General features: G+C 37.8%; 1 protein-coding gene across 1 annotated transcript in view; it reads left to right on the top strand.

Annotated features, from left to right (window-relative positions):
• The window catches only part of LOC134804151 (discoidin domain-containing receptor tyrosine kinase B-like), a 108,790-nt gene that overhangs the window by 16,444 nt on the left and 73,123 nt on the right, over window positions 1–19,223 (top strand). The window contains exon 2 of the mRNA XM_063777097.1: window positions 7,269–7,370. Coding sequence (XP_063633167.1) covers window positions 7,310–7,370 — 61 coding nt within the window. The 5' untranslated portion in view covers window positions 7,269–7,309. The remainder of the gene's footprint in view (window positions 1–7,268; window positions 7,371–19,223) is intronic.

Genomic DNA, 19,223 nt, shown 5'->3' on the forward strand with positions numbered 1-19,223 from the left:
ACGCAAACGACTCGTCCGTAAACCGACTTTACAGACAACCATATTTTTTTTCATACAAATACAACAGGTAACATGTTTGTCAACAAAACTTTTTCTCAATCCGGAGCAGGAATGCACTAAACATAGTGGAGACTAACAATAGTTAATATGTAGTTACGACTGTCGGCAACTCACGCTTGTACCTACACATCCCAAAAACAAAAGTTGGTGCTTTCTGTTCCCGTAAGTTATTTTAGTTCATATTGTGTCTGTATGAAGCGGGTGAACTTTGTAGTTTGGTTATCATATGTTTATATTTCCTACCCTTGTGTATACACGACAAGTAGGCGCGTTTCAATCAAATATGATCTGTTATCAAGGAATATCACACCAAAACACATCTAGAAGCAACGATTTTTACGCAAGAGAAATGTTCGTAATATACGGTAAAAATCATCTTAGACAATGACACAAAGCTATAAAGATTTTTGAATGATAGCTAGCAACCAAAGTAGCGGATCAGACTATGCGTCAAAAGCATATATCCTCTAATAAAGTATAGTCCGTCGAAGTACGAGTACATGAAGCAAAGGCAATATTGTACAACAAGAGATCAAAGTTTGATATTTCATCGAGTGCTTATTTTGAGTCCCGTGCAAGCGAAAGATTCTACAGGGTGTCCCATAAGTGACACGTCACAGTGACACTGGAGGTAGACAAGGCCAAGAGGACCCAAACCAACTTAACATGACCCCAGTAAAAGTGGCAAGGTTTTCGAGTTATTGCCAAATTAAGGTTTTTCATGAATTTTGACCGTTATTAACATTGTTACTGCCAGTGTGCACTCGGAAAGGTCACGAAGTTATTTTTTTTATGTGTACGGCATCATGAATAGTTAATAGTAGAAGAGCCGGCCGCAAATTTTCTAACCGACTTGATACCACGATGAAATGCACAATAGTTTCCCATAAAAGTGATGCTAAGTCCGAATTCGATAGTCTGCCACGGCGGAACTTGCCGAAAGTACGAAAAAGAAGGCCACTTCCGGTGCGAAAAAAGGGGGCTGATTTAACCCATCTGATACCGAAATAATAGTTATGGCAGCAGTTAGAAATTTACATGTAGACACAGAAAAGCGAAGTCTGCCAGTATTTTTTATGCCGGAAGTGCTTGGCAGACGCTCTCAAAGGTGGCCACCGGAACCCCTAATTTAACCCATCTGATACCACCATGAAACCAATTCCAGTCGGTAGGTATGAACCCTCATGTCAGGAATATATAAGTCTGCCAAGGCTTTTCCTGCCGAAACACCTTGGCAGACGAGATTATGTGAGCACGGTCACCATCGGTTACCCTACACTAACCCATCTGATACCACCATGAAACCAATTCCAGTCGGTAGGTATGAACCCCCATTTTAGGAATATATAAGTCTGCCAAGGTTTTTCCTGCCGAAACACCTTGGCAGACGAGATTATAAGCAAGATGACCATCGGTTACCGGTCACTAACCCATCTGATACCACGATGAAACCAATTCCAGTCGGTAGGTATGAACCCTCATTTCAGGAATATATAAGTCTGCCAGGGCTTTTCCTGCCGAAACACCTTGGCAGACGAGATTATGTTAGCAAGGTGTACATCAGTTACCCTACATCAACCCATCTGATACCACCATGAAACCAATTCCAGTCGGGAGGTATGAACCCCCATTTCAGGAATATATAAGTCTGTCAAGGCTTTTCCTGCCGAAACACCTTGGCAGACGAGATTATAAGCAAGATGAACATCGGTTACCGTACACTAACCCATCTGATACCACCATGAAACCAATTCCAGTCGGTACTTATGAACCCCCATTTGAGGAATATATAAGTCTGCCAAGGTTTTTCCTGCCGAAACACCTTGGCAGACGAGATTATAAGCAAGATGACCATCGGTTACCGTACACTAACTCATCTGATACCACGATGAAACCAATTCCAGTCGGTAGGTATGAACCCTCATTTCAGGAATATATAAGTCTGCCAGGGCTTTTCCTGCCGAAACACCTTGGCAGACGAGATTATGTTAGCAAGGTGTACATCAGTTACCCTACATCAACCCATCTGATACCACCATGAAACCAATTCCAGTCGGGAGGTATGAACCCGCATTTCAGGAATAGCCAAGGCCTTGGCAGACTTGACTTGGCAGACTGGACTTGTCAAACAAGGTATCAGATGGGTTGATGTAGGGTAACTGATGTACACCTTGCTAACATAATCTCGTCTGCCAAGGTGTTTCGGCAGGAAAAGCCCTGGCAGACTTATATATTCCTGAAATGAGGGTTCATACCTACCGACTGGAATTGGTTTCATCGTGGTATCAGATGGGTTAGTGTACGCTAACCGATGGTCATCTTGCTTATAATCTCGTCTGCCAAGGTGTTTCGGCAGGAAAAACCTTGGCAGACTTATATATTCCTAAAATGGGGGTTCATACCTACCGACTGGAATTGGTTTCATGGTGGTATCAGATGGGTTAGTGTAGGGTAACCGATGGTGACCGTGCTCACATAATCTCGTCTGCCAAGGTGTTTCGGCAGGAAAAGCCTTGGCAGACTTATATATTCCTGACATGAGGGTTCATACCTACCGACTGGAATTGGTTTCATGGTGGTATCAGATGGGTTAAATTAGGGGTCCCGGTGGCCACCTTTGAGAGCGTCTGCCAAGCACTTCCGGCATAAAAAATACTGGCAGACTTCGCTTTTCTATGTCTACATGTAAATTTCTAACTGCTGCCATAACTATTATTTCGGTATCAGATGGGTTAAATCAGCCCCCTTTTTTCGCACCGGAAGTGGCCTTCTTTTTCGTACTTTCGGCAAGTTCCGCCGTGGCAGACTATCGAATTCGGACTTAGCATCACTTTTATGGGAAACCATTGTGCATTTCATCGTGGTATCAAGTCGGTTAGAAAATTTGCGGCCGGCTCTTCTACTATAATTAAGATAACAGGATAGGTATTTTATCGATAAACAATGTAAAATGCAAAAAAGTACTGGTTTAATCTTGAATTAAATTCACGGCGAAACATAAATTTCGACTCTGACCACCTGTCGTGAAAAAAATTTATCTCGCTACGCTCGTGAATCTAATTTAGAACCTTAAGCGTTGTAAGGGACTCAAAAGCGCACGAGATGTAAATAACTTTGATCTCGTGTAGTACACAAAATTTTTCACCTGGGCAGTGAGAACATACCTATTAGACAACTTGAAAAATGTAATCCTTCTTCGTCACTTAATGCCTATGCACTCATGTTTTTCTTAAGATATACTAACAATTAAGTTTAATTACCACAATCGAACACAAAAACAAAACGTAATAATAAATTTCAGTAAAATAATATGGAAATAACGAATATCAACTGACATTTCAATCGCCAACTTTTTTTTTGTAAAAAAAAACTTCGTAAGATACGGTCCGAATTGCGGATATGTACTATTTGTCAACTATAGTAGTAAGTCTTAAAAGTAGAATAATTAATTTTGCGTGATAATCTGTGTATTTTTTGAGTTCATTATTTTAATTGTACAATTAAATACCTAAAATATAGCGTTTTTATCAGTTTTTATCAAATCTTAAATTTTATTTTCATTAATTATATATTAAGAATTCATACTCGTACGTGGTTTGGAACGATGCGTTCTGACGTTTTTCGGGAGTCTATTATATATCGTCAATATACCGTTGAATGTCGATTGAATTTTTTTTTGTCTGTTTCTTTTTGCTAACAGTGTGAAAGGGACAGAGATAATAGAACCCAAGTATTTCGAGCTTGTATTAGACCCCGCATGTTGAAATGACATTTGACTATAAAGCTCACTTGAATGTCATTTTGTCTCACTCAGTGAGCAAAATCACATTTTGCTCACTGTTTTTAAGAAGCAAAGTACCCTTGTTCGAGCTGCTGAGGTGAAAATACTATTTGTTTATTAATAAAGTTAGCATATACTACCACAATTGTACAGACTTGTATATGCATTATACTTTTGTTTCATATTTAGTTTTATTAGTAGCAGAAGGCTTTGACGCTCGCTCACAGACGCGCTCTGAAGTGCAACAAACGATGACAGAGTGTATATTACCCAAGCCTTTTCGGGTAAAAGGTTCCCAGGGACCCATTTTTCCTGTGTCTATAAGCCTTTTCGACGCTCGCCCGACTGCCCCGTGTCTCGAGCTTCTAACTAAAGTTGGCCAGTTTTCATATTTAACTTGTCTCATTTCATGTTTTACCTTTATTACGTGTAATGATACATTTTCATTTATATAAGCTTCTTTGGGGGTAGTTAAAAAAAGTTATTTGGTTATTCAGGTTAAGTAAAGTAAATGCCATACAGGGTGTAATCGTTAAGTGTAGCCAGGCGATAATTCCTTAAATATAACAGATATCAGAAAACTTACCTGTTTTTTTAAATGCTCGTAGATGTATATGAAACAGTTTTTTTATTTGTCGTTTCTTTTTGGAGAAGTAGTATTGCTACAATATGCAAATTGTTCTCAAATAAATATTTTTGAGTACATATCTATAAAATTAGGCTTTTTTCACTTTTATCGTAGAATGGGTCTTATAATAAATCTCGTATTTGTGTTTTTCTAACGGTACAGCCAAATAAAGAAATGTAGGAGACATTGAATTGGTTCAGGGTTCTCGCTTATCAAAGTAGTCATATGAGATCTTACCGTATTCAATATATGTATTTTATCTATCTTTGCCAATACATACTCGGGCAAATCGCATTTATTAATATTAACACACATCGTGCATCCATGGATGGAATAAGGTTCAAATTCCTATACAGATTTAACGTTTACAAATACCTGTTCGAAATTCTATCTGGGATGTGTTCGATGCAGACTCCTCAATACTCCGATACATAATGGAACTAACCTTATCTCCGGAAGGTTGTGTTGTGCGTTGGACGCCAGAGCTTTCAATTCGTCAATCTCTGCCGTTCGAGTTCACAAACTCTACTAAGATTTAATCAACACTGAAAAGCATATTATTGATCAGAAACAATAGATTTATGTAGATAGACGCACCGCAAACACTCGAAATGTTATAAATCCAACCGTATTGCCTGGGACCTAACTGTGACCTAACAAGAGCACTTCCAATTTAAACTCCACCTACTGAATAGTTTTAGGACGCGGAGCGCGTTTAATGGAATTCGAAGCAAGGACCGGAAAACCCTTCTTTACGCTTAATCCTATCAATTCGGTAACCCAATCGATTCAGTTACCTTATCATTCGGTAACCCTATCATACTGTTTCCTGATTGTAATGGTAACCTTATTGAAACGGTAACCCTAACCTTTAACCGAGTTAATCTCAAAACCCCATCGCGATAGGGTTTTTGTTAAGGGTTTTTAACAGGTTTTCATTCAGTTATGGTAACCTTTATTATCGGTTGCTTACTGGTTTGCTACATTAAAGTAGTTTTAGTGATGTGCCGTCAGAACTAAAAAAAAATACTAAAAAAATTGTTTATTTTATTTACTTTATTTATATTTTGTTAATTTTATTGACTTTATTTATTAAATTAATTTAATTTAATTAATTTATTTAATATATTTAATTTATTGAATTTATTGATTTTTTTTTATTTATTTAATTTGATTAATTTATTTAATATATTTCATTTAATTAATTAATTTAATTAGTTTAATTTGTTATATTTGTTTAATTTATTTAATTTATTTAATTTATTTAATTTATTTAATTTATTTAATTTATTTAATTTATTTAATTTATTTAATTTATTTAATATATTTAATTTATTTAATTTATTTAATTTATTTAATATATTTAATTTATTTAATTTATTTAATTTATTTTGTTTATTTAATTTATTTAATTTATTTAATTTATTTAATTTTTTTATTTTATTTAATTTATTTAATTTATTTAATTTATTTAATTTATTTAATTTATTTATTTTAATTATTTTATAGTTATAATATAATAATATTTATAATAAGAACACACCACACAGGTAGGTATAAAGATAAACAAAGGAAAGGCAAAAAAACTTGTTTGTGCTGGAGGCTTCATAGACCGCCCATGCCAACCTCGGTTATTCAATAATAAGTTGAATTTAAGTGTGCGTAAAGATTACAATCGTTTGAACTGGTCAAAAACCTCATAATGAGGTAACTGAATAGACTGGGTTTTTATTTCGGTTACCGGTAACAGAGGTTAACTCGATCTGATACGGTTACCGAATCAAAGTGTTACCTTATTAAGCGGTGACCGTTATGGTAGGGGTTTTTATAAACACCTCTAAAATAACCCTATGAAAAACCCCGGTTAAGGTAACCGGTTCCTGTCCCTGATTCGAAGAGGTCCTCTGCACTTATTGGGGAAGCGGAGACTATTTCTCCCCTGTTTCCGTACTGTATTGTGAACATTATTGCATAAGTCACATGTTGTTTTATATATAAAGCAAAATTTGGCACAATCCATTAATGTTATCTTTGCAGTTAGTACTTATACATATATTTAATTACTATTGATCAAGCTATGAAGGAGGACAATTGGGAAATATACAATGCTATGTTGGTCTGTTTTATGCGTATTAACGGAGTCGCCCCTTTCATGCACAGACACGTGAGATAACAACGTTTTATACCTATTTCGACTGCATTTTCTCTTAAGCGAAGCATAATACATTTCACACTTGCCGCGTCACCTCAGTTTCTGCTGCTGACGGTTTCGTATAGACCCCAATCTCGTGTCCGACGTGAAATAATGTACATCTAGCGATTTTTTCCGACCGCAACGGTGGTTACCTACTCTAGATTTAATTACTTTTGACCCGACTGCTGCTGAAGCGGGGGATATTTTCCGGTGTAGGTATACTAGGTATACTTATACCTAATACCCTATGTCTACTTACTTATTTGGGACGCTCTTTAGGTTTAGCCATGATACGGTTATAGGCATATTTCGATTATTGTTTTCTGAAACCTTCAACTTTTGTTTAATTGTACAAAACTGAAAGTCAAGTTTTGAAATACTGATAACTTCAAAAATTCATTAGAATGAAATTTCGCCAAAGATTCGAAACAGGACCCGGCTCCGTGCCGGATAGCTCAATCAAATATAGATTTAGACGTATAACAAAATAAATATAAGTTTGATGGTGTCCTACATCTCACCGGCATAGCATTATATTTAAGTAACATCGATCTAAGTAATCTTGTAAGTTTTCTATCGGCTTTATTTATGTTTGTTTGTTACAGACATGCGGCGTAGGTAGAGATGGTGAAGTGAGCGCGGCGAGATGGTGCCGTGTGTGGTAGCTGCGCTGCTTCTGGCCACGTCCGCGCGCGCCCTCGACATATGTGAGTGCATCTCGATATAGATATTTTCACGTGGGCGACCATTTTCCAATGTACCCAGTGTCCGCCTATATATAACGGGACAAAGTTAAAACCCTCCCGCTGAAACCCGAGCGGTGAACAATGAGTTTCTTGAAAACAATTTCATTTGTAACGGCCAAGCGTATTGCAACTGAATTTTTAATAGAACCTTATAAACCAACTGGTGTACACTTTTATTTGAAAATTTAATAAAGTTAGAACGTTGCCACACTATTTATCGACAATGGAACTTTATATTAGTTTAATTTGTTCACGGTAGTGCCTCGGCGTTTGACTTCGCGCACATAAACACGTCACTTAAATGCTATCGAAAATTGAAGTTAGTGGCCCGTCCCACTTCGATGTCTGTGCATGGGCCGCTTTAATATTTAATTAGAAACTTCCCGGTTCCCGCTCTTGTGCTGGAAAGTTATATACGAACACCAAATACTTTAAGAGCTACGTTGCGCCGTCATATTTCAATGGAACTTGTAATGGAAACTTCTCGAATCATTACTAATGCCGGCCGGGACACTTGGCGTGAATTGTGCGAGCTGCAATTCAATTGTTTTCAGGCAAGGATAGTGGTCCGTTTGATGAAACTTTAAGGCCTTGTTTACTCTCTGAACTATGTCTCTGTTGTTCGTCACACGCAAACTTCGAAGCTTGCATTTCTCACCGATTGTTTATTTTTGTAATTATGGTTGTTGTGGCTAGTTATGCAGTATTTCCGAGTTATGTTTAAGTTTTAAGTAATACCGTAATACCAAATACTGTTATATCATATCATTACTGAATGTTTGAATCGTCTTACCTTCATAATGAAATAATTATACAAAGGAATAAATGATAAAATGAACGGAAGACGGAAGTATGTTTGCTGAGCACACACTCAGTTAATCACGGCTGTTGGCCTGTCAGCCATGAAATTAGTGTCACATTTAAAAGCTATAAAGCTTTTGACGGAGACATAAAAAAGCGGCCGTTATAACCCAACAGAGTTTTTTCCCTATCGGAATGTGAGGCCTAGAGGCGCCGATGCCTATCGCCAGTACTGTTAACCCGTTGTCCGTCGTGTAGAACACAGTTTTGGCGTGTTACTCACCTATTCGCTTAGTATTCACTGGCGGCGCCCGCGCACGCGTGTTCCTACCCAGTTCACGTGCTCGACCGGTTGTGACAATAGCGAAACGCGTCACGGGCGGTGTTTAAACGCTCCGAAACGGAAGCAAGTGGCCTGCCTAAAGTACAAACTAAAACACACTTCAGTGACCACTTGTAGACTTTAGGTAGTTGGTGTAAGGGTTACGTATGCTCAGTTGGATTTTTTTACGAAATTCTCGGTACGCGTGACTTCGTCAAACTTCGATTCGTAGGAATTGTAGGTCTGCCGATTCCCTCCCTGTCTCTTAGTGAGATCTGATGTAGTAGAATTTTTGGCTGCCGGTTACTTCCAAAAAACAACGCCAAAATAAACCTTCTACAACTATGTAAGTACTAAAAATCTCGTGCGATTGTATTATAAGTATTATATTAAAAAAAATAGACAACACAGCAGATCACATGCGTAAGTATTATTAAATTTGACGCATTCAGCCGTATTTATGATATGGAAATAATTATACAACGTTTTAAGTTAAAAATTAGTAAGAGTATTGGAATCCGTATTCCATTCCGTATTGAGGTCCGTACCTTAATCTGTGATTACGCCAATATTGTCAGACTAAAGTTATATACTCTGTTGGTCGAATTGACACTGAACATCATCCCAATTTCTAAATCTCAGAAGACGCTCCCAGGATAATATTCCAATCTAAATCTAAAAATAAGTAATCACTGCGTAAGCGCTTACAGAGTACCGAAGTTTCCGATTGATTGAGCAAAGAGAGTAGGTAATCCGTTTATGATTGCTTCCTTTGTTCCCGAATCGCTAGTTGACAACATGCCGCCATTACAGCTCATTACGTCTGCTTACATTGCTCTGTTTGCTTCCCGATATATGCACCAGTCTATACGTAAATCAATACTAATAAGTATATTATAAAAACAAACATTTATTTTAGATTGAATTAACCAACATTGCTTCAATTAAGTGATATTCGATTTGTGAAAAATTAAAATACATTTACCTAGCTATGAATTACGAAGACAAAATATAGATCTGGCTCAATTTAATTTTATAGTAAAGTTAGAACTAGAAGCGCTGGTGGCCTAGCGGTAAGAGCGTGCGACTTTCAATCCGGAGGTTGCGGGTTCAAACCCCGGCTCGTACCAATGAGTTTTCGGAGTTTATGTACGAAATATCATTTGATATTTACCAGTTGCTTTTCGGTGAAGGAAAACATCGTGAGGAAACAGACTAATCCCAATAAGGCATTGTTTCCCCTCATGGGTTGGAAGGTCAAATGGCAGTCGCTTTCGTAAAAACTAGGGCCTACGTCAATTCTTGGAATTAGTTGTCAAGCGGACCCCAGGCTCCCATGAGCCGTGGCAAAAATGCCGGGATAACGCGAGGAAGAAAGAAGAAAGTAAAGTTAGGACTAATTAATTTGATACTTGAACTATTCTTTTTAATTAATGTTAATGATAGACGTCCCTGTTATGATGCTCGGTTGAGTGCTTTGATTTATTCTGAACAGGGAGCCTAACCAAGATGACCATCGTTGATAGAAACGGCCAATTGAAACTTTAATAATTTATAGAAATAATCACACGAGTTTTCGTATTATCTGTCATTCCAATACATATTTTCCTTTTCGTTTGGCGATTGTCGATGTACGTTTGTCATTTTGACTAGGCCCCCAGAGCTCGGTGGAACAGATATTGTAGAATCATATAAACCATGTTTGTTAACTATGTATAATAGAGCCGACATTTGATTACGAAAGTTTCAGTTCGTACCAAGTTTTCAGATCGAAAGCATAAATTGAAACTAGAAATAACATTGAAACTGTAAATCTATTACTACAACTAAGCAAATATTGGACTCGACTCCATGGTTGCTGACATACAATATGCTCAATCGAGTTATTTCGAGCGTCTTTGAATCCAACATTTCCAGGCAATATGCAGTAACCGAAACATCTCGAAACCACAACTTGCCCGACCAATCCACCGGCACAACATTCCTCCAATCGATAATCTAATAAGTCACTACAAAATTAAACATAATTGCTCTAGTTACAATTATACCCCAGCGGTCATTATCTGCCCTCGTGTCACATAAACCTATAATAACCTCTATTGTCACGGGTATAAAAGTCACGAATTTACGAAGCATTATGCTTTTCGTGAGCTCTCTGACCTGCTTTATCGATTTTTCAATGTTCAACATGTAATTACCTACCACCCTATATTAACAGTCACATCTGGACATCGAATAGTTTGAAAAGTAATTAAGGTTAATCCACGTAGGTATGGCCGCTATCGCCGCCGAAATAATATGGCCTTACACATTTGTCATGAAAGCCACTGAGCCTGAAAAATGGTAAAGGGGAAACAATATGCTAACGACTCCTTGTACAATGAAAGTAATTAAAATAATAGTTCCAACGGTATCACGCAAAGTGTTTTAGTTCGAGAAAAAAAAATTGGTTGGTTAATGTGTGTAATGAGAACGACCGGCACCAGTAGGTATCTATGGTAACGTCGTCGTCCGCTCCGGCAATACCCTGAAATTTATACGTGGCAAAGCCAATATTGTAAGCGGTTTAAGTTGACACTCAATCGTTTTATGTAAAAAAGAATATGTATGCCTTTCGTGGATGGATATGAATGAGTAGCGAGTCGCCACCGCTGTTTATTATTCATTAGACGACTACATGTCACGCAAGAGTATAAGCACGCACAAGCTCTGAGCTTCTGAAACTTTCCCCACTCAACATTTATTTTTCACTCACACAAATTACTTAAATGTTGCTTTACTCTAGTATGGTTTCCCTAATAAAGAATTAGGCGGTAAATTTGGCCGTAAAATAATTACATTTCAATCGCTGAGACGTCAGAAGCATGCGCACTTGCGAAGCGGAACGGTCGCGTAAATGGGGATCGTTTATTCGTCTTTATTAATATTCAAAACTGGCTTTATGACGTTTGCAATTTGTTTTCGAGCGCTGAGCAACAAGAGACTCTGCTTGAGTTAACGAGACACGCAACAAGCGAATTCTATTTGCATTTGACCTATAGACGATTGTCTTTTGTTCGTTTGAAGGGTACAAGGCAAAAAGGCCATAATGGAGTCTTCCTCGGCTAGAAAAATGAAGACATTTTGTCATTTTGTAATGCGACGGCGACCGGAAAATACTTCCAGCGTAGACAGTCTGAGAAGCCATTGTACGATTGTACGCTTGATTGATTACTTTATTAGCTTCCAGAGCCAGGCGAGGCTCAACAAAACGATCAAGCACACTACTCGTTATATGGGAATATTCTATCTATCGACTACGTATGCACTAGTTTGGTCGATTCCGGCGTGCTCCGTGATGTTTATTGTGGCGCGCACGTCGTTAGCGGCGCATTGAATAGTAACCCACAACGATCCTTTGAGCTATTATAAATATGTAATTCGCATAGGTACCCATTATGCCACTACGCCATTCTCAAGTTAAAACTACATAAAGAAACCCTCATTAAGAATGTAGTATTGCACGAACGCAAGAAAGGTGTTAGGGGGAGGGCACGCGTTCTCTCTTGTTGTTCGGGAGCACCGTTTGTGTTGTGATAGCGGCAGTGATAATTGTATGATATTTCACGCCGTATGCTCCCATTTGTATTTGTAATAGCTTCGTGCGGTTGTGCAACAGTTTTAAATTAAATTTTCGTCTATAGGCGTGCATCGCGCCGTACTTGAATGGAATGATGGATCGCCATTGTACATTAAGGCCGGGTCAAATAACGAGCGTTCAGCGTGCTCGGCGCTCAAGTAATAAATTAACTTTTTATTACACTAAATTTAGCTTAACATTCGTAGCGTTTGCAACAAAGTTTCGAGGTTTAACAGCCTTATACAACAATAGCCAGATGCTTTCAATAAATTCGTCGCGCTTAGAGCCCTTTGCGTTAAAGTTGTACAGTCTTATAAATAAATGTAAATACATATGTGCGATTCATATTATTTTGTACTTGTACTAGAATGATGTAGCATACTCGTTTTGGTTTATTTAATCCTTAAAGCCACGGCGGCCGCGGGATCCACCTGCGACCTTATAACAAGCTTTGTGGGTTCAAAGCAAGGCAAGGCTCGTCGAAATAAGTAAACTATGCGGAAGCACCCCACAGGCACCGAGGTGCCTCTCTCTCCCCGCCTATCTCGCATCTCCCCTTTCGATTTGTTTACCGTGACACGCTAAAAACGATTTTATTCATATTCCACTGACAGATGATTCTTTATTGTTCGTTCATCTATTTTTAAATATTGAAATATTGGCGCCCTTAAAACTACACCATTGCAAGTGTTATTAGAAATTCATTCAATTTTGAGTCTTGTTACGACGCAGCTAAGTTAATAATTGTAGATATTTAGTTGGTGACTAGAAACATATATGTATTGAAGTCTGATGTATCAAACGTTGAAAGTAATAGGTATCATGCTTGTCCTAATTTGCGGGAGCGAAAGTTACTCTAGATCTCATAAAGAAACCGACACATCCTTTAGGGTCTATCTACCCTTATCTTGTTGCGGCGGTGTTATATTTCATGGATCATAATAAACGCGGGGTATTTCTCAAATGGGGCTGGGAACGACTATTTGTGTCCCTTGAGTACGTATGCTAAAAAATTGAAAGAGAATATGGGATAGGTGCATGTTGATTCACGAAAGCTGACACGAATGGAATGAACGATTTTAAATTTAATTGTATGAGTGACACCTGTATCGGTATACAATCAGAGCCACCATTTTACATATTAGTTAATGCAGCCATTCTCTAAGTGTGTTCCGCGGAACCCTAGGGTTCCGCGACATCCCTGCAGGGGTTCTGCAAGAATTTAGAACACTATGCTTTAGTCGCCTCGAAAAATTTTACTATGCAAAAAACACACTTCTAAAAACTATTGTTTTATTGTAGGATTCCATCAAGTATTTCGCTTTCCAAAAGGGTTCCGTCAAAAAAAAAGATTGAGAACCGCTGAGTTAATGTGATACACACATACATATTTTCATTCACTCATTCATTCCATTCGTGACAGATCTTGTGAATCGTCTGTACTTACATCGATTATTTTAGGTGGCGTACTAATATTATAACTATTGTCTGTAGAAAGAAGAAAATATGTCTAAATACTCTAAATATGTCAAATTTTCTGCCTTATTCTAGTGACAAAAGTTGGCTACCCAGACTAACTTAACATTGTAGCGTGGTTAGTGCGCTAATCTTACTTTTATCACTGGCGGGGCGTTATACATTTCAGAAATAATTTGGCTTACTTTTTCAAATTGTCGCAAAATAGGTATGTCAGTGAGAATCGAATTTTATGAAAGCCCCATCAGGTTAAGTTATAAATAATATTATGTTAGTGTTGCTTACAGTCGTGAACACATTAGTTGTTCGCTACCGCTCATGTCTTGACGGCGACATTCCTATCTGAGACAGTCAGAAGTTATCAAACCGTGGCAGCTAATTAAATGACACGACACGACGTACATATAGTACACATAACACATATGACTGTACCGTTTGTTTGTCAGCGTACGTACCGCGCGGGAACCTTTCCCTAATTGACTAATAAGCCCTCGCGGGACGCCGGGCCCTGTTGAGAAATAAGCCCTCGCGGGACGCCGGGCCCTGTTGAGAAATTTGCGTGTCAACTTGTAGCTTACATTAATTTGCTTTGCGTTACAATAACATCTTGTGCTTATGCGAATTTTATGCGAATTGCGCAGCGCTACGTTACTGCATGCATTAACATTTAACAATGATCAACGGATGCCCTTATTCATAAATCTCCGACCAACTTATTTTAATTAATTTGACATTCAAAATCGATTAACTTTATACATATAGTTAAATATACTTTGATATTTGTACTTCTTACAGACAATAACTATTCTAGACCATCAGCATCTAGAACAGCAGCATGATAACCTTATCATTTTAATTGCCCTACGTGATCGAAAGCACCTGTTTTCGATCACGTAGGGCAATAAAAATGCTCCTTTGACACTATATTATTATTGATTTGATCGATAACAGTTTTGTTTTCTTTGCTAAAGGTAAGGAGTCATAAAGGAAGTAAATATAACCAAAAGCTCTTCCATTGGTGATACGTGAGAATGGATTTATAAGTAATATTTTGCGATGGTCTCACATGTACATATCTCGTTAAAACGAATTCAAGCAAACGCACATTCGTAAAATACCCTAGACATGTTCCTTAGCCGCGTCTGGATACTAAGCTGTATCCTTTGTCTTTTGAAGGAGTGCTCCAGCACATCCGGCTTAACAAGCATAATATAAAGATTCAACATTTTCCGGTAGCGACCGCTCTGAATTTTCCTAAATAACGAATGTGCTCGCCCGCTTTGCCTAGAATTCCCCGCAGAAACCTTTATTAATAAATTTATACGCACTGAGTGCCCGGGTCACTCGTATCTAAAATTAATATTTGAAACCAATGGGCCTACAATCCAAAGGGTCGCCAAATAAGGGCAAGTAGAGTGAGGTACCAACGCTCGGACCGACGACTAAATACTAGTTTCGAGAAACTGGTTGTTATTTTATATGATGGCGCTTGATAATTGTAGGTAATTATATCTTATTGTAATGTAAAAGATATGCTTTGAATGCTGTACTTTTATTCTGCTTCAACGGTCGGCTGGTCTTCTATAAAGTTATTTCTAGCACATGAAAAAAGCGACGCATTGTTTGCTTAACGTTTTAGGATTATCTTTTATTAACTGGTATAAATTATACCGGGATAATTGTATCCGATGCTTCTTGATATTGCTCGGAGAGTTTTTTCTACATAAATATGTCACTTCAAATTATCCGTCTCGTTCAATAACTAGCTCCGTCCCACGGTTTTTGCTTATCAAAACATTGCGTTTAGTTGACATGCAGGATGCAATTCATGGAAATCAGTTGGAATTTACGCCGCGAAAGCTGGACAAACGCAAATAAAGAATACCTTTAGACAAAAAGGTATCGTGGATAATATTTATCTCTTACATACCTACTTATTCGGAGTTTTATGATCGGTACCATCAGAATACAAATATTTGCGTATAACCTGTGAATAAATAAGCAAAGTTAATTTGCCAGTGCGTGTGCATGATTGACAGATGTGACGCTTAACGATTGCCTATATGGCTTCTAGCCCTGAGGACCGTTGGTATACATAAATTGCAATCTGATTTATACGATTTTCTCGGTGACATGCTTTCTGGCTTTAACTGATAAGAAGTAAATAAGGCTTTAAAGTCGTGTGTCATTGTGAAGCTCCAAAGCAGATAGAACTTTTTTGCTGACAGCGGTGACTGTGCACTCTACCCTACTTAATTAAATGAGCAAACATCGGGCTAGCTATGTAAATAAGTTCTGTCCCACGCATTTTAAGAAAGGATTGAAACTCCGTCTGCGAGCGAATGTATTTTGCAACGTATTTTCTCACGAATTACTAGTTTCTCTTGGCTCAGCGAATTTTTGGTGGTGGTAAATATCTATGAAGTCAGTGTTGACAATTCTGATAAGTATTTACGTATTAATTAAGATAAAAACATATTTTCAGAGGTTAACATAGTAGCAGTGAGCTTTACTTACATAGTCTCACATAAACAAAAATAGCATGTGTAATTTCAAATATCCTCATGTACTTTTTGATCAGTACAACGTAAATACTATGAAATATATTGCTTGTAATGAATGTAACGATCCTCACCTTATATCGGCTGATGAAACTTCCGTACCTATAATCATGTTTACGCATCCGCAAACAAACGTTAGAAAATTTCAATTTACACCGCTTCAGTGATCGCACCCTTGAAAAATCAATAGATATTTATCTGCTAACCCAAACAGTAACAGTGAACATTAATATCAATCCTCGCCGGGCGGCGGCCTGCACTCGAAATTTGAAAATACGGTCGCGTCGTCTCTTTCACTTAACTTTTCCGTCGCTGGGGAGAGAGAGGAACGGCGCGGAGGACACGGTGTGAAGCCCCCAACACTCACACACCTAAATCTTTACTTGTGTGCGTGTTGTTGACGCCCCAATCATAATTAATAATTAGCGTGCTCATTCGAGAACGCTAAATATGGACCCGTTTCGTTTCCGCTCGGAGATGTTAACCTTTTGCCCACATCTTTCTGATTTTAGTCGGTAGGTGTACAACATTATTGTAAGCTACAGCTGGACTTCCATTCGGTCCAGCTCGACTTTGACTACGCTCCAAATACACCTACATTTTATTATTTGGCCCAGTTGGTGGGCCAAAAATACGTTGATGTTTAACAAATTTGCGTTTGTGTATGAAAGCTAAACGAGTATTTTGAAGATAATCTTAACTATAATTTGTAGAAAAACGTGTAAGTAAGAAAAATATTCCTAAAAATTGTTTGTCAACGTATTTTTAGGTCAGCCTGTCTAGAATACTGTACGAGACAGGAATCACTCTGAAAGCTTTGGAATTCTTGCCCTCGCCCTAGGTACTTTGTTTTGATATGTAAACATTTGGGAAAATACTATACTATTTCAAAGTAAATTTTTAGTATTTTACGTTGTAAAATGTAACAATATAACAACAAAAAACGGTTGACATGTCCAACACCCGACACTGTCCAGCGAGATCACAAATGCTGTAGTCATAAACCGTCTAAAGTACACATTGCGTCAGGATTTTCCCACACCGTATATCACGCTGTTATGTCTACACTCTACATCATTACGCTATTAGCCCTTTTCCTCTTCAACACTAAAACTTAATAAGCACTAATGAACTGTCACATTATGCACTCCTAGGTAACCTCGCGTAATCCTCTTGGGCACCTATAAATTGTACCATGTGTCATGATGCCCCAGGCCTCGCCATAACATTTACTAAGACCTCATTTCTAATACACTTACCTACAAACAGCATGCTATTATTCAGAGAAGTTTCCTTACAAGATTTTGTTTTTAGGCAATCTTGTAGAAATTAAATATTCACGCTGATATACGGTTGAAGAAGCATTTTTATGTTCACATTTGTCTGCTTTCAAATTCTTCTATATTACATTTTTATTTGAAATTTTAATTTCGGAGATTGCTCTTTGTTACGATTATTTTGATACTTGTATGGAAAAAGACCAAAAGTGAATAGTAGTCGCAAGGGTTATCGTTTCACGTTTGCCATTGAGTGAGCGAACATCCCGACACACGGAAAACGAAAATGCATTTATATTATGCTCAAAGAATTGCAAATCTAATATTTTGTTTGAGAGTGTCAAACGCAAAAGGTTGGGTAACCACAAAGAACAATTTATCTGATATTAGTTATAAAACTCATAATATAACATTAACCGTCCAGTACGCATAGAAAAAAGCCTAAAACTTGGCAGTACTAGTAGTACTTTTTAGATTGACAGTAGCCTTTCACGCTCTGAATACGCTAAAAAGGGCGCCCGTCCACCGACGAAACGGAGAAGGTTGAAAACGTACGACAATGCTAATTAAAATTGCGGCACGCGATTGACGTCCAGGAATGTTATTCCAGTAGCTTATTGAGCGCAAACTGAAAAAAATAACACCACTATAAACGAGCTTTTAGAAACGTAAGATCGTTACGAGTCTCAAAGCCACACTTAAAATGGTTATCTCGAACGTTCGGCTTGCTTGCATTCGGGAAGCACCCTCTCTTTTCCCCCAACGCTGAGGTGTAAGGGAGGAAAGAGCTCACTAATGGGTAAAAGCCAGACGGTATGGTAACACTGAATTATAAAGATGCCACTCACAACAGTCACAGCTCGCATCGTCCAGTACGAAACAAAGCCTTACTTTGCCAATATATGGCAGATGATCTGATTATATACAACCCAATGTCGATGATAGTTTGCCATCGAAACGGAACTTCACTACGCTACCCAAATTTTCATTTTCATAGCGTAGCCGTTGCGTAACGTTATTCAGATTGAGTCTTTGATGGTTTCAATACTACAGAAATGTGATGACAATATTTCACTATATTAAAGTGCTAGTACGCCATATAAGTCAAAGCTCATGTCACATCATTTGGTACTGCGATCATAACACCCAGAAACAACAAGTAGCGTTTTCTTATAATAATATTCACGAAAAACTTCAATAAATATTTGGCTATTCGTTATGCTGGATAACGACCGTGAATCGATAATCTTAGCTAAACAAAAAACAAAAACCGTTTCATTTACTATATTTACGATCACAGTAGTACTTTCTTTATAGAATAAATAAAGCTCCCAAGTGTCGTGCATTATTAATTATTATTGTCACCAAAAATACTGAATCATTATCATGCTTGCTTGTTGAATATTTCAATAGTTTCAAATCTAATTTCCCCGAAATTCAAGTTGAATATTCAGATGGCTGTCGGCTTTACCCGCTTCGTCCCGTTCGAATCAAAGCATAGTTTCCTTTGCCACTGGTTTTACTTGAAAGCTTGTTGTCTACCTATACGGTTACATTGCTAAAATTGCGAAAAGCGACTTGTGTTCCATATAGTGCATACCTACTCTAGTTTATTGGGTGGGCACGGATTTTGATGCAGTAGACCGATGCCACTGGTATAGAGTGCCACTTTAATACATCTGTGTATTACAGCAATACCAAGGGGGCAAAAATATATATGTATTACTAAAAGAAAATACTTTCTATTACAAAGTAACC

Source organism: Cydia splendana, chromosome Z, assembly GCF_910591565.1.
Source record: "Cydia splendana chromosome Z, ilCydSple1.2, whole genome shotgun sequence".
In the NCBI taxonomy this organism is placed as follows: domain Eukaryota; kingdom Metazoa; phylum Arthropoda; class Insecta; order Lepidoptera; family Tortricidae; genus Cydia; species Cydia splendana.